Source organism: Choloepus didactylus, chromosome 23 (assembly GCF_015220235.1).
Source record: "Choloepus didactylus isolate mChoDid1 chromosome 23, mChoDid1.pri, whole genome shotgun sequence".
In the NCBI taxonomy this organism is placed as follows: Eukaryota; Metazoa; Chordata; class Mammalia; order Pilosa; family Megalonychidae; genus Choloepus; species Choloepus didactylus.
In genome coordinates this window covers 20424178-20439188 of record NC_051329.1, presented here as the reverse complement: position 1 = coordinate 20439188, position 15011 = coordinate 20424178, and the positions used below count along the sequence as shown (strand labels likewise).

At 38.5% G+C, this 15011-nt stretch overlaps 1 protein-coding gene across 4 annotated transcripts in view; it reads left to right on the top strand.

Annotated features, from left to right (window-relative positions):
• Positions 1-15011, top strand: part of UBE3B (ubiquitin protein ligase E3B) — a 101999-nt gene that overhangs the window by 59297 nt on the left and 27691 nt on the right. For all 4 annotated transcript variants that reach the window (XR_005214051.1, XM_037817322.1, XM_037817321.1 and 1 more), the window contains one exon: positions 14771-14942. Coding sequence is in view for 3 of the 4 variants with exons in the window: in XM_037817322.1 (XP_037673250.1) it covers positions 14771-14942 (172 nt within the window). In the remaining variant the exon portion in view is untranslated. The remainder of the gene's footprint in view (positions 1-14770; positions 14943-15011) is intronic.

Below are 15011 nucleotides of genomic sequence, written 5' to 3'. Positions count from 1 at the left end.
GAAAGGAGCAATGGGGAGTTAAGAAATGAGGGTGGAGTTGCTGTTTGAGGTGAAGGGAAATTTCTAGTAATGGATGGTGGGAAAGAGCATTACAACATTCTAAAGGTGATTAATTCCAGTAATGGAAGGCTAGGGAGGGGTTGGAATGGGAAGATTTAGGCTGTATATATGTTTCCACAACTGAAAAAAAAAAAAAAAAAGACAGTCTAAATAGATGATGATTGAATGCCAAGGATGAACTTGGATGGCATTGGAGGATAGAGGACAGGTGGCTCAAAGGACACAGTTGAGACATAAGGTAAAGGAAATATAGAATGTAAGCTTTGTATCATTGTTGAACCTCTTGTACTTCTTATCTGCGCTTAATGGGATTGCATAAAAGAATGTTCTTGTTCATGGGAAGTGTATACATGAATTATAGTGTATGTTCAAGGATGTGTGCAGCTAGCTCTCATATGTTCAGAAGACAGAGCAATAGATGATGGATGATAGAGAGGGAAAGAAATAGCAATGTGACAGCATGTTAAGGTTGGTGGATTGAGCTATCGGGGGAGGGGGTCAGGGTATGATGGAATTCTTTGTATGGGGTTAGTATTGTTTCTGCAACTGTTCCTATAACTTTGAATTTATTTCAAAATAAAATTTAAAAAAAAAATGAGGAAGAGATTAAAATATTTTCAGACCAACAGACACTGAGAGAGTTCGTGAATAAGAGACCTGTGCTACAAGAAATACTAAAGGGAGTGCTGCAGGCTGATAGGCAAAGACAGGAGAGACAGATTGGAGAAGAGTGTAGGAATGAAGACTATCAGAAAGGGTAAAAGGAGAGAGAAAAAAAAATAAGACATATAAAATCCAAAAGACAAAATGGTAGAAGTACTACCCTTACAGTAATAACAGTAAATGTTAATAGATTAAACTCCCCAATAAAAAAGAGATAGACTGGCAGAATGGATTGAAAAACAGGATCCATCTATATGCAGTCTAGAGAAACTCACTTTAGACACATGGACAGAAATGGGCTGAAAGTGAAAGATTGGAAGAAGATATTTCATGCAAATAACAACTGGAAAAAAGGAGTAGCTATATTAATATCAGACAAATTAGACTTAAAATGTAAAGCAAAAGAGACGGACACTATATATTAATAAAAGGGACAATTCATCAAGAAGACATAAATATCATAAATATTTATACGCTGAGCCAGAGTGCCCCACAATACATAAGGCAAACACTGACAACATTGAAGGGAGAAGTAGATATCTCTACAGCAATAGTTGGAGACTTCAATACACTGCTCTCATCAATGGATAAAACATCTAGACAGAAGATCAATAAGGAAACAGAGATGTTGAATGGTACAATAAATGAACTAGACTTGACAGATATTTATAGAACATTGCACCCCACAACAGCAGGATACACATTTTTCTCAAATACTCATGGATCATTCTTGAGGATAGACCACATGTTCGGTCACAAAGGAAGTCTCAGCAAATTTTAAAATATTGATATTATGCAAAACACTTTCTCAGATCATAATGGAATGAAGTTGGAAATCAATAACAGGCAGAAGGTCAGAAACTTCACAAATACATGGAGGCTAAATAACACACTTTTTTCTTTTTTTGATCATTTTATTGTCAAATATATTTACAGAGAAGTGATAACATTCCAAGTGACTTTAACAAGTAGTTAGAGTGCAAGTTTCAAAGAATATTAGAGGTTACAGATCCACAGTTTCAGTTATTTCCTTATTATGAGATATAACATATACAAAAAGGTAATATCTTTCAAAGTATGCTTTAACAAGTTGTTACATAGAAAATTCCAATAGTTGTTTTGAGTTATAGTACCATAGTTTCAGTAATTTCCTTATTGTGAAATATAACATATATACAAAAAGGTATATCTTCCTAATTACAATTTAACAAGTAGCTATAAAACAAATTTTAAAGAATGCTATGTGTTACAGTTCCACCATTTTAATTCTTTCCTTCTAGCTACTCTAATACCCCAGCGACTAACAAAAAGAAAATTAAAGATTTCAGTATTCATCATCCTTTGTTAAATTCCGTCTCGTCTATTGCTACCCCTTCCTCTAGTTTAATCACTTTCCTAATCTTCAGGGATGTCTAGGCAGTGACCACCCTAACCTGTTCATGTTGAAAAGGGGTGTCAACTTTATAAGCAAAGGGGACACATCTAGTTGTTCTTGAAGAGGCTATTGCCTCTGGATTTGGGGTCTTAGCTGGAATTGGAACACTCTAAAGGATTTGTTTCTGAGGAATAAACTTGATGAGTGAAACTTTTATAGACTCTCAGATAGGGATCTGGGTATTCTTTAAGGTTTTCAGGACTACTGTTTACTTGGGCTTATCACATTGTGGTCATTTGGCATATCTAGGTGACGCTTGCATAGGAGTAACCTCCAGGACAGCCTCTTGACTCTATTTGAATTCTCTTAGCCACAGAAATCTTATTTTGTTGCCTTTATTTTCCCCCTTTTGATCAAAAGACATTCTGAATCCCTCAATGCCGGGGTCAGGCTTATTCCTGGAATCCATGTCCCATATTGCCAGGAAGGCTCATTCATCTTGTGGTCCTGTCAAATGTCAGGGGGAGGGTGATGAATCAATTTGCAGAGTTAGGTTCCAGACCATGTGTGGGAATTCTGTGGATAAAAAACTTGTAAACTCTGCTTCTGCTTCAGCATGCATATAGGCAGAAGACTGCCTTTGTCTAAACTCCCATCGAAGACGATGGGAATGTCTTGCTTTGCTACGCTGTGTTCTTGCACATAGTCCATTCCACTCCCAAGGCCAGGCTTATCTGTTGTCTACTTGCCTGTCGATCTTTGTGTTTTAAAGGTCAAAATGTCCTGCCTCCCCTCCTGCCTCCCTAAACAGCCTTGAGTGCCAGCACGTCTCCCTACCCCGAAAATCTCAATAAAAACCGAGATGAGAATTGCTGAGGAGGACACTCTCTCTTGAATTGTTCTCACTCTCGCCTCTCTTGACTCTTGTCTCGAGTAATTCATTGCATCACTGTAGTTACTGCTGGACAAGAAACCACAATTGGTGCCCCGTGTGAGGCGTGGCATCAGGATTTCCAGGTGAAGTAATCCGCACATTTAGGACGAGAGAATTTTGTCCGAACTACAGTTTTCCATCCCTAAAATAAGTAACAGCAGTGCCCGCTTGGGATAGCTGCCAACATGCTTAGTTTCAGCGAGAGTTTTTCTTTCATCATAGGCTCAAGACTTACAAAGGAACCATCTCTATATGTTAAAACCTTACAACAGCTTTTAAAGGCGGCTAACTGCCCTGTAAAGGAAACTCAATTACTTAATCTTCTTCAAACTATTCAAGCTTATTTTACTTGGTTTCCCAACCAAGGCACTTTAAATTTGGATTTTGGGGAACAGGTCAGCTATGTCCTTGTTCTAGTTTGCTAATGCTGCCAGAATGCAAAACACCAGAAATGGATTGACTTTTATAAAAGGGGTTTATTTGGTTATACAATTGCAGTCTTAAGGTCGTAAAGTGCCCAAGATAACACATCAGCAATTGGGTACCCTCACTGGAGGATGGCCAATGGTGTCCTGAAAATGTCTGTTAGCTGGGAAGGCACATGGCTGGCGTCTGCTCCAAAGTTCTGGTTTCAAAATGGCTTTCTCCCAGGACGTTCCTCTCTAGGCTGCAGTTCCTCAAAAATGTCACTCTTAGTTGCACTTCGGGTATTTGTCCTCTCTCAGCTTCTCCGGAGCAAGGGTCTGCTTCTAATGGCCATCTTCAAATGTCTCTCATCTGCAGCTCCTGTGCTTTCTTCAAAGCATCCCTCTTGGCTGTAGCTCCTCTTGAAAATGTCGCTCACAGCTGCACTGAGTTCCCTCTGCCCGTCAGCTCATTTATATGGCTCCACTGAACAAGGCCCACCCTGAATGGGTGGGGCCATGCCTCCATGGAAATATCCCATCACTTATCACGTACAGTTGGATGGGGTGCATTTCCATGCAAATCTGATCAGCACCAAAACGTCTGCCCCACAAGACTGCATCAAAGAATATCGCTTTTTCTGGGGGACATAATACATTCAAACCAGCACAGTCCTTAAGAAGAAACATGAATTAGGGAGCAAAATATCGATCTCAACCTTAATGACCTGGGGGCTAGTTCGTACTGCCCTATGTTCCCTTCAATCGTCCTTTCAGCCCAGGGCTCTCCCTGACGAGTCTAAAAAAAAAAGGATGTAATTAGGGAGGAGGAAAATTGGCCACCTCCACTTCCTCCGCCTTTGCAGGACGAGCAACACAAAAAACAAATTCCTATTCCTGGCAATTCTCCTTGTCCTGTAATGGAACAATGTAACTCCTATACATTCCATTAATCCCTGCTAAAAGATTGTTTATTACTGTTTCAAGATGCATTAACTAAAGTGTTTTAAATATTTAGCATTATTCTAACAAGTTTAATTTAAATGGTAATAGCATGTTGTATAAAAAGTATAAAGAATGTTTTTCTAATTAAAAGGAGAAAAAAATAGCTTTGTCTTAAATAACTGATTGTTTAAAAATGTGGGATGGAGCCTGAGTGAATACAGAAAGTTGCAGAAGGTTTGTGAAGGGGAAAATTTATTTCTAGTCAAAGTTAAAAAATAGATACAGAAAGCTGTAAAAGGTTTGTGGAAACAATTATTTCTGTGGTCAAAGTTAAAAAATGGTAAAAACTAGTAATAATGCTGCTTAACAATGGAACCTCACAACTTGAAAAAAAAAAAGAGTGGTTTTATAAAACAAAATAGCATTAAATATTCTAACCACCACCTAAGGCAGTAATTAATATTCAATGTTGTATGTATGCACCTAATAATTCACAAAATATACTCCTGCTGTTTTACTATCAACCTGGCCACTCTCTTCCTGCTTCTCCTATCCTGCTTCTCATCATAGTAATTGTATGTTGTAAAATGTTTGCTTAAAAACAATTTCCAAAATCATTTTGGTAACTTTTAATATGAAATATTTTTAAAAATGTGCTTTTATTAAAAGTTTCCTTAGATTATTAAGGTTTTAGTTCTCGGTAACAGGTTATAAAAATGTTTTCCTGAATAATCAATGTAAAAAGCAAAAACTCTGTTTTGTCAAAATAACTTCTTGCACTTCATGTTAACTTTATCATGTCCTTAGTAGTTTAAAAATATTGTCTTCCCACTTTTAAAAGAGCTAAGTCATGTCCTTAACTTTAGTTTAAAAAAAAAAATGCTGTTTCAAACCTAACAGGTTTTAACATTTTGCTTTCTCAAGGTCAAGCCCTAAAAAATATCTTTTTATTCCCAACAGTTACAAAGAATTTGTTTGTTCACCTTGAAAAGAAATGAAGTGCTAAAAATGAATAAAGCCATGTAATATGTTATAAGTTGCAAAAAAAAGATGTTTAAACAGTGTTATAAAAATTAAAAACTTCTAACCTTCTTTTGGTTATTTATGTGCATAACATCAAACAACAATATAGTACTGCTAGTTATAATTTTAGTTATTTTTAAAGTATTATCTGTTACAAAAACAGCCAAATTCCCTTGTAAATTTCATTGTTTTACTCTAATGCTTTCCTAAAAGTGCTTGCAGTTAGCTACAAGTCAGAGCTTCATCTTCAACAACAACAAAGACTTTTTAAAAAGAAGCAAGATAACTCTGCCATGCTTTATCAGCAATTGTAGTCAAAAAATGATCTGAATTCTGCCTTCAAAGTTCCTTAAAAACAGAACTGTCTATAATCAACACCGTGTCCCAAATACGAGAAACTGAAGAAAGACTCATCGCCTTTGTTGCTGCAGCATCCGCTACAAACCCTTCTAATTCCAATATAAAATTTTTGAATAAAAAAGGGGGAGATGCGGGAATTCTGTGGATAAAAAACTTGTAAACTCTGCTTCTGCTTCAGCATGCATATAGGCAGAAGACTGCCTTTGTCTAAACTCCTATCGAAGACGATGGGAATGTCTTGCTTTGCTACGCTGTATTCTTGTGTATAGTCCATTCCACTCCCAAGGCCAGGCTTATCTGTTGTCTACTTGCCTGTCGATCTTTGTGTCATAAAGATCAAAACATCCTGCCTCCCCTCCTGCCTCCCTAAACAGCCTTAAGTGCCAGCACGTCTCCCTACCCCGAAAATCTCAATAAAAACCGAGATGAGAATTGCTGAGGAGGACACTCTCCTTTGAGTTGTTCTCACTCTCACCTCTCTTGACTTTTGTCTTGAGTAATTCGTTGCATCACCGTGGTTACTGCTGGACAAGAAACCACAGCCATGGCTTGAATTCTCACTTCAGGCTGGCCAGCTGTGCAATCAACTCCATGGATGCTGGGCCGTCAGCCACAATGGGCAGCCCCCAAGGACTCTCTGCAGGGCACTGGGGCACCAGCCCTAGCAGCAGTAGTAGTGTCAAGGACAGCGGTGCGCATGTGCTCCAGGGACTCCGCAGACTGCTGGTCGCCAGCTTTGTGCGCTGTCCCATAGTGTCGGTCCCTTCAGAGACTGTCCTCAACTTAGGGGCCCGTGGGCTGCCATCTGACAGCGGGACGCATCTGTCGCAGTCTAAATAACCCTCTCTTAAACAACCAGTGGGTAAAGGAAGAAATTATAGGAGAAATTAGTAAATACCTTGAGGCAAATGAAAACGTAAACACAACATATCAAAACTTATGGGATGCAGTAAAGGTAGTGCTGAAAGGGAAATTTATTGCCCTAAACACCTATATTGAAAGAGAAAAATTGAGAAATTAACTGTTCACCTGGAGGAACTAGAGAACGAACAGCAAACTAATCCCAAAGCAAACAGAAGGAAAGAAGTAACAAAGATTAGAGCAGAAATAAATGAAATTGAAAACAGGAAAACAATAGAGAGAATCAACAAAACCAGAAGTTGTTTCTTTGAGAAAATCAGTAAAATCAATGGACCCTTGGCTAGGTTACAAAAAAGAGGAGGGGGGATAGAGAGAGTGCAAATAAATACAATCAGAAATGGGAAAGAAGACATAATTACTGATCCTGTAGAAATAAGGAAGATAATGAGAGGATACTACAAGCAACTATATACTAATAAACTAGAAAATTTAGATGAAATGGACAACTTCCTAGAAAAGCATGAACAACCAACTTTGACTCGAGAAGAGATAGACCAACTCAACAAACCAATCAGGAGTAAATTGAGTCAGTCATCAAAAAGCTCCCAAAAAATGAAAAGCCCAGGACGAGATGGCCTCACATGTGAATTCTACCAAGCATTCAAGAAAGAATTAGTACCAGTCCTGCTCAAACCCTTCAAAAAAAATTGAAGAGGAGGGATAATTATCTGTTCCGGTTTGCTAATGCTGCTGTTAAGCAAAATACCAGAAATGGATTGGCTTTTATAAAGGGGGTTTATTTAGTTACAAAGTTACAGTCTGAAGGTCATGAAAATGTCCAATGAAAGCATCAACACAAGCATATCTTCACCAAAGGAAGGCCAATGGCATCCAGAAAACCTCTGTTAGCTGGGAAGGCCTGTGGCTGGCATCTGCTGATCCCAGGTTGTGTTCCAGCTCCACCCTCAGCTCCTGTGCATTCTTCAAAGTCTCTCGCTTGGCTGCAGCACCTCCTTCTGTCTGTGAACACTTTTATAGGACTCCAGTGATTCAATTAAGACCCACCCTGAATGGGTGGGGTGATACCTCCATGGAAATTATCCAATCAAAGGTCTTGCCCACAGTTAATTGAGTCACATCTCCATGGAAACAATCAAAGGATTCCAACCTAATCAACACTAATAATTCTGCTCCCACAAGATTGCATCAAAGAACATGGCATTTTGGGAGACATAATACAGCCAAACTGGCACACTACCTAACTCATTCTATGAAGCCAACATCACCCTAATACCAAAGTCAGACAAAGATACTACAGAAAAAAGAAAATTATAGACCAACCTCTTTAATGAATATAGATACAAAAGTCCTCAACAAAATACTAACAAATTGAATCCAGAAGCACATTAAAGTATTATACACCATGACCTAGTGGAATTTATTCCAGGTATGCAAGAATTTATTACTGATACACCAAATCAGTGAAAAGTGAAAGAACCACATGATCAACTCGATTGATCCAGAAAAACCATTTGACAAAATCTAACATCCTTTCCTGATGAAAACACTCAAAAGGATCAGAATAGAAGGGAACTTTCTCAAAATGATAGAGGCAATTTATGAAAAACCCACAGTTAACATCATATTCAATGGGGAAGGACTGAAAGCTTTCCCTCTAAGATCAGGAACAGGACATGGGTGCCCACTGTCATCATTGTTATTCAACGTGCTAAGAAGTTCCAGCTAGAGCAATTATACAAGAAAAAGAAATAAAAGGTGTCCAAATTGGAGAGGAAGGAAAACTTTCCCTGTTTGCAGAGGACATGATCCTGTATATAGAAAGTCTAGAAGAATCTACAGCAAAGCTACTAGAGCTAATCAATGACTACAGCAGTGGCAGGGTACAAGATCAACAAACAAAAGTCAATAGTTTTCCTATTCACAAGTAATGAGCAACAGGAGGAAGAAATCAAGAAAAAAATTCCGTTTACAATAGCAACCAAAAGAATCAAGTATTGAGGCATTGTTCTGGTTTGCTAATGCTGCTGTTTTAAAAAATACCAGAAATGGATTGGCTTTTATAAAGGGGGGTTATTTGGTTACAAAGTTACAGTCTTAAGGCCATAAAGTGTCCAAGGTAAGGCATCAACATCAGGGTACCTTCACTGGAGAAAGGCCATTGGAGTCTGGAAAACCTCTGTTAGCTTGGAAGGCATGTGGCTGGTGTCTACTTGCTTCCAAGTTGCATTTCAAAATGGTGTCTGGAGGTATTCTCTTAGTTTCTTCCAGGCAAACTCCAGACAAGCAAAAGTCTACTTTCAATGGTCATCTCCGAAAATGACTCTCTCCGCTGCAGCTTATCTCTCAGCTCCTGTGTGTTCTTCAAAGTGTCCCTCTTGGCTGTAGCCTGGGAACACTTTTATAGGACTCCAGTGATTCAGTTGAGACCTACCCTGAATGGGTGGGGTAACACTTCCATGGAAATGATCCAATCAGAGGTCTCTCCCACAGTTGATTGAGTCACATCTCCATGGAAACACTCAAGGATTCCAACCTAATCAACACTAATACATCTGCCCCCACAAGATTGCATCAAAGAACATGGTGTTTTGGGGGCCATAATACATTTAAACTGGCATTGGCATAAACTTAACCAAGACCGCAAAAGACCTATACACAGAAAACTACAAGAAACTGCTAAAAGAAATCAAACAGGACCTTAAAAAAATGGAAGAACATACCGTGTTCATGGATTGGAAGATTAAATATAGTTAAGATATCAATTCTATTTAAACTGAATTATAGATTCAACGCAATACTGATTAAAATCCCAGCATCTTATTTTGCAGAAATAGAAAAACCAACAACAAATTTATTTGAAAGGGCAGGGTGCCCTGAATAGCCAAAAATATCTTGAGAAAGAGGAATGAAGTGGGAGTTCTCACACTACCTGACTTGAAAGCATACAACAAAGTTACAGTGGTCAAAACAGCATGGTACTGGCATAAAAATAGTTATACCGACCAATGGAATAGAATTGAGTGTTCGGAAATAGACCCTCTCATCTATGGACACTTGATCTTTGATAAAGCAGTCAAACCAACACAACTGGGCCAGAGCAAGCCCTTCAATAAATGGTCTTTGGAGTACTAGATATCCATATCCAAACGAATGAAAGAGAAGTCCTATCTCACACGTATACAAAAATTAACTTGAAATGGATCAAAGATCTAAACATTAATGCCAAGACTATAAGACTTGTAGTTGAAAATGTAAGGAAATATCTTAAAGATCTTGTGATAGGATGTGGTTTCCTAGACCTTGCACTCAAAGTGTGAGCAATGAAATAATAGATAAATGGGATTGCCTCAAAATTGAACGCTTTTGTACATCCAAGGACTTTGTCAGAAAAGTAAAAAGGCAGCTTATGCAATAGGAGACAATGTTTGGAAACCACATATCAGATAGGGGTTTGATACCAAGAATATATAAAGAGATCCTACAACTCAAACAACCCAATTTTTAAAATGGGGAAAAGACATGGACACTTTTCTGAAGAGGAAATACAAATGGTGAAAAAACATGAAAAGATGCTCAACACCACTGGCTATTAGGGAAATGCAAATCAAAACGACGATGAGATATCATCTCATACCTAGTAAAATGGCCATTATCAAAAAAAAAAAAAAAAAAAACAGAAAATTACAAGTGCTGGTGAGGATGTGGAGAAAGAGGCACACTTATTCACTATTGGTGGGAATGTAGAATGGTGCAGCCACTCTGGAAGACAGTGTGGTGGTTCCTCAGGAAACTAAATATGGAATTATCATATGATCCATCAATTCCATTACTAGGTGTATAACGAGAGGAACTGAAAGCTCAGACACAAACAGACATTTGTAAACTGATATTTATAGTGGCATTATTCACGGTTGTCAAGACATGGAAACAGCCCAAATGTCCATCAGCAGACAAGTGGATAAACAAACTGTGGTATATACATAAAATGGAATATTATGTAGCTGTAAGACAGAATAAAGTCACAGAACATATAACAAAATGGATGAACCTTGAGGATGTTATGTTGAGCGAAGTTAGCCAGAAACAAAAGGACAACTTGCATGGTCTCATTAATATGAGCTAACATTAATGAGCAAACTTGGAGAGTTAAAGCTGAGAACACAGATTATCAGGAGATAGAAAGAGGGTAGACATCGAGCATTTGATGTTGAAGTATAGAATGTTCAACAGGATTGATTGTATAGCTCCAGAAATGGATAGTACAATACTCTGTGATGGTAGCCCAATATTGTAAGAACGCTGACCAAAAATGTCTGTGAATAAAGTTGAAAGAGGAGGACTAGGGGCGTGTATGACACCAGAGGTAAAGAGGGATGATAAAGACTGAGACTGTATGACAGTGAAACTTAGAGTGGTCAATGATGGTGACTAAATGTACAAATAGAAAAATGTTTTTACGTGTGGGAGAATAAATGAATGTCAACCTTGCAAAGTGATGAAAAAGGGATGGTATTGGGAAAAAAATATAATCAGTGCAACTGGAATCTGTGGTTAACAGTAGCATTGTAATATGTTTCCATTAAATGTAACAAAGGCAACATACCAAAGCTAAATGTCTGTGAGAGGAGGATATAAGGGAGGGATATGGGATTCTTGGTAGTGGTGGTGTTATCTGACCTTATTATTGTATTGTAATTTTTTCTCTTTTTTGTTATTCTTTTAAATTTTTTTCTTGAAGTAATGAATATTTTCAAATGCTGATTATGGTGATGAATGCACAACTATATGATACTGTAAACAGTTGATTGTACACTGTGGATAACTGTATGGTATGTGAATATATCTCTATAACATTGCAGGGAAAAATGTAAACAGAGGGATACAAGTGCTGGAGAAAATGTAGAGAGAGGGATGTACCTATTCAGTGTTGGTGGGGAAGTAGAATGGTGTAGCCTCTGGAGGATAGTGTGATGGTTCCATAAGAAGCTAAGAATGTGGGTGACATAAAGTCCTGCAACCTCCTTATTGGGTATATACTTGGAAGATTTGAGAGCAGGGAAATGAATGGACATTTACACACTGGTGTTTATAATAGCAGTATTCAGATTTGCAATGGATAGAGGTGGCCTAAGGGTACATTGACTGATAAACAGAGTGGTGAACTGTGGTGTGTGCATACAATAGATAATGGAGCAAATGCAAGAAGGAATGAAGTTGTAAGTCATGCAACTAGATGAATGGATGTTGAGAACAGTGTTTTGGGTGAAGTAGGCCAGAAACTAAAAGACAAATGTTATAATGCCTCATCTAATATGGACTAACTATAATGTGTAAACTCTGAGAATTTTGAATTTTAGAGCACAGGTTATCAGGGAAGACACAATGTAAAGATTCCTAAATTAGAAGCTCTTAAAACAGTCACTTCTATTCCTGAGTTGTAATGTTGTCCTTAAATTCTGAAATGCTGAGCTCTTTGTTTATAACCTGGTCGGTCTCTGGAACTTTGGGTACCTGTGTGACACCTGAGACTCAGAACAAGAACTCAGCAGCTCTGAATGTCAGTATTATCTCACGCGGCAACTATTTAAAAAGCCGTAAAAGAGTTCAGACTTCAATTAGAGATATGAATGAAGTGGGTTTGATTGGGACTAAGGCAAGTCAGGCCAAGGGTAAAAGACGATATTGACTGTGTTTTAAAACTTCAATTTTTTTGCGAGACCAAGGGAAGAGATGTTTATTTGGTGCGGGATCTATATTTTCTGTAACACACTAAATAATTTAACTTGTATGGTCAGTTTCTTTGAACACCATAAGTACATGGAGCTTTCAATAGGAAGTGATATCTGGTGAGTTTGTACAGGTTAGTGTGAAATCCCGATACATCCCAAAGTAATTTGGGCAGAGAATAAAAATATGTTTGCAGGGCTCCCCTGAGGAACTGGGGGAAAATGAGGAAATATTGGACTTCCCCACCTGGGTTATTACTAATATCCTCACAAACACTGTGGACTACCAATTCAGTAGGCTGAACCCTCAATCCGGGGGCCTTCCCTTATAAGGCTTGTTATTGCAAAGGAGAGGCTAAGCCTACCTAATTAATAATTAATAATTAATTAATAATTGTGCCTAAGAGTCTGCCAGAGAACCTCTTTGTTCTCAGATGTGGTCTCTCTCACTCTAAGCCCACTCAGCAGGTGAACTCACTGCTCTCCCCCTTACATGGTACATGATTCCCAGGGGTGTAAATCTCCCTGGCAGAACGTGACTCCCATGGATGAGCCTAGGCTCAGCATCATGGGATTGAGAAAATCTTGATCAAAAGGGGGAAGCAAAATGAAATAAAATTTCAGTGGCTGAGAGATTTCAAATGAATTTGGAAGATCACTCTGGAGGACATTCTTATGTGCTTTATAGATATCACTTTTTAGTTTTTAGTGTATTCGAATAACTAGAAGGAAATACCTGAAACTGTCAAACTGCAACCCAGTAGCCTTGATTCTTGAAGATGATTGTATAACTATGTAGCTTACACGATGTGACTGTGTGATTGTGAAAACCTTGTGGCTCACACTCACTCCATCTGTATGGACAGATGAGTAGAAAAATGGAAAGAAAAATTAAATGAAAAATACGGTGGGATTGGGAGGATGGAATGCTTTGGGTGTTCTTTTTTACTTTTATTTTTATCCTTTTTTGGGGGAGGGGTAAGGAAATATTCAAAAATTATGGTGATGAATGCACAACTATATGATGATATTGTGAGCAATTATACACAGTGGATGATTGTATAGTATGTGAATATATCTCAATAAAACTGAATTTAAAAAAAAACAAACTAGTTATGAGCTGAGCACTTGTATAACCACCAACCATGTCAAGAAACTCTGGCCTTTTAAAGGCTTCTTTATAACCACATCCTCCTACCCTTGAAAATGTAAGGTCAGACCTTTAGAAATAATAACTAACTGGGTGTTACAATTCTCTGACTCCTTAATAGTTCCTTCAGTTCACCCCATAAGCATCCATAAGTGGCACTGAGTGAGTTTTTTTTTCCCCAGGCTAATAATATATCTTCCCACACAGTTCTTGATGCAAAATTCAGTATTTCAGAGAGCGCTCTATAAAATGAGAAATAGTATAAGGACTCAAATATAAGGTGACCCCCGTTTATGAGAAATAATTTGGGGAACATCTCTTACTGTATATTCCGTGATGCGTGGAACTTCAGAGCCAGACTTTCTTAGCCAAAAGCTGTATTTGGGTACTTAAAATATAACTGATGTGGCCTGTGTGCTGGAGGCAGCCATCAGGAAGCAGACTGATAAGTTGTCGTCTTTGCCTTTTTGCTTCTCTAGGGTTAAATTTTTACCTAACATTCAGAGTATCTCTGCTGTGTCCATTCATCACTTTCCCATTTTTAACATGGAATAATAGAAATAGATGAGAGGCGAGTGCTTTACCAAATGTGAGTGAGCATCTGCAGATGGTTTAAAGCAGGGGATTGCAAACTATGGCCCCTGGACTGAATCCAGCCCACCACTTGTCTTTGTAAATAAACTTTTATTGGAACTCAGCCACATCCACTGATTTATGTGTGGTCTGTGGCTACCTGTGAACTACAACAGTAGCATTAACTAGTGGTGACAGAGACCATCTGACCCATAAAGCCTAAAAATATTTGCTCTCTGACCAACCCTTTTCAGAAAAAGTTTTCTGGCCTCTGCTTTAAAGCATAAATGCTGAGTGAAACAGACCAAGGCTCTATTCCTGGATTTGACACTTAATGGCTGTGTAAGTTTAGCCTAGTTACTTAACTTCTCTGTGCTTCCATTTCGTCACATATCAAATAGAGATAACATTGGGCTTCACAGGCCTAAAGGAGACAATGCATGCAAAGTATTTAGAATGGTATCTGGCTCAGAGTAAGCGCCCATCAAATGTTAGCTGTTATTATTGTTGTTATTCTCGTGGTGATAATGATTTTCTTAATAACTGCACCTTTTCCCTCTCAGGCACATTCAGTGTTCACAAATGAGTTTAAGTGTTTTGCTTTCCCAGTGGACAGGAGAAATATCGGACAGCTGGAGCCCCACCTGAAGCTTGGGTTCCTCTCTCCTTTTCCAGGTCTCACTTACCTTGATGACCTGCTGCCCAAACTGTGGGCATTTATCTGTGAGCTGGGACCCCACGGAGGGCTAAAGCTCTTCTTGGAATGCCTGAACAATGACACTGAAGAGTCCAAGCAGCTCTTGGCCATGCTGATGCTGTTCTGTGACTGTTCCCGGCACCTCATCACGTAAGTTGTCTGCCGTGGGGCTGAATTCCTTCCCTAGAATTCAGAGAGGCCAAATTACAATGTCAGTAT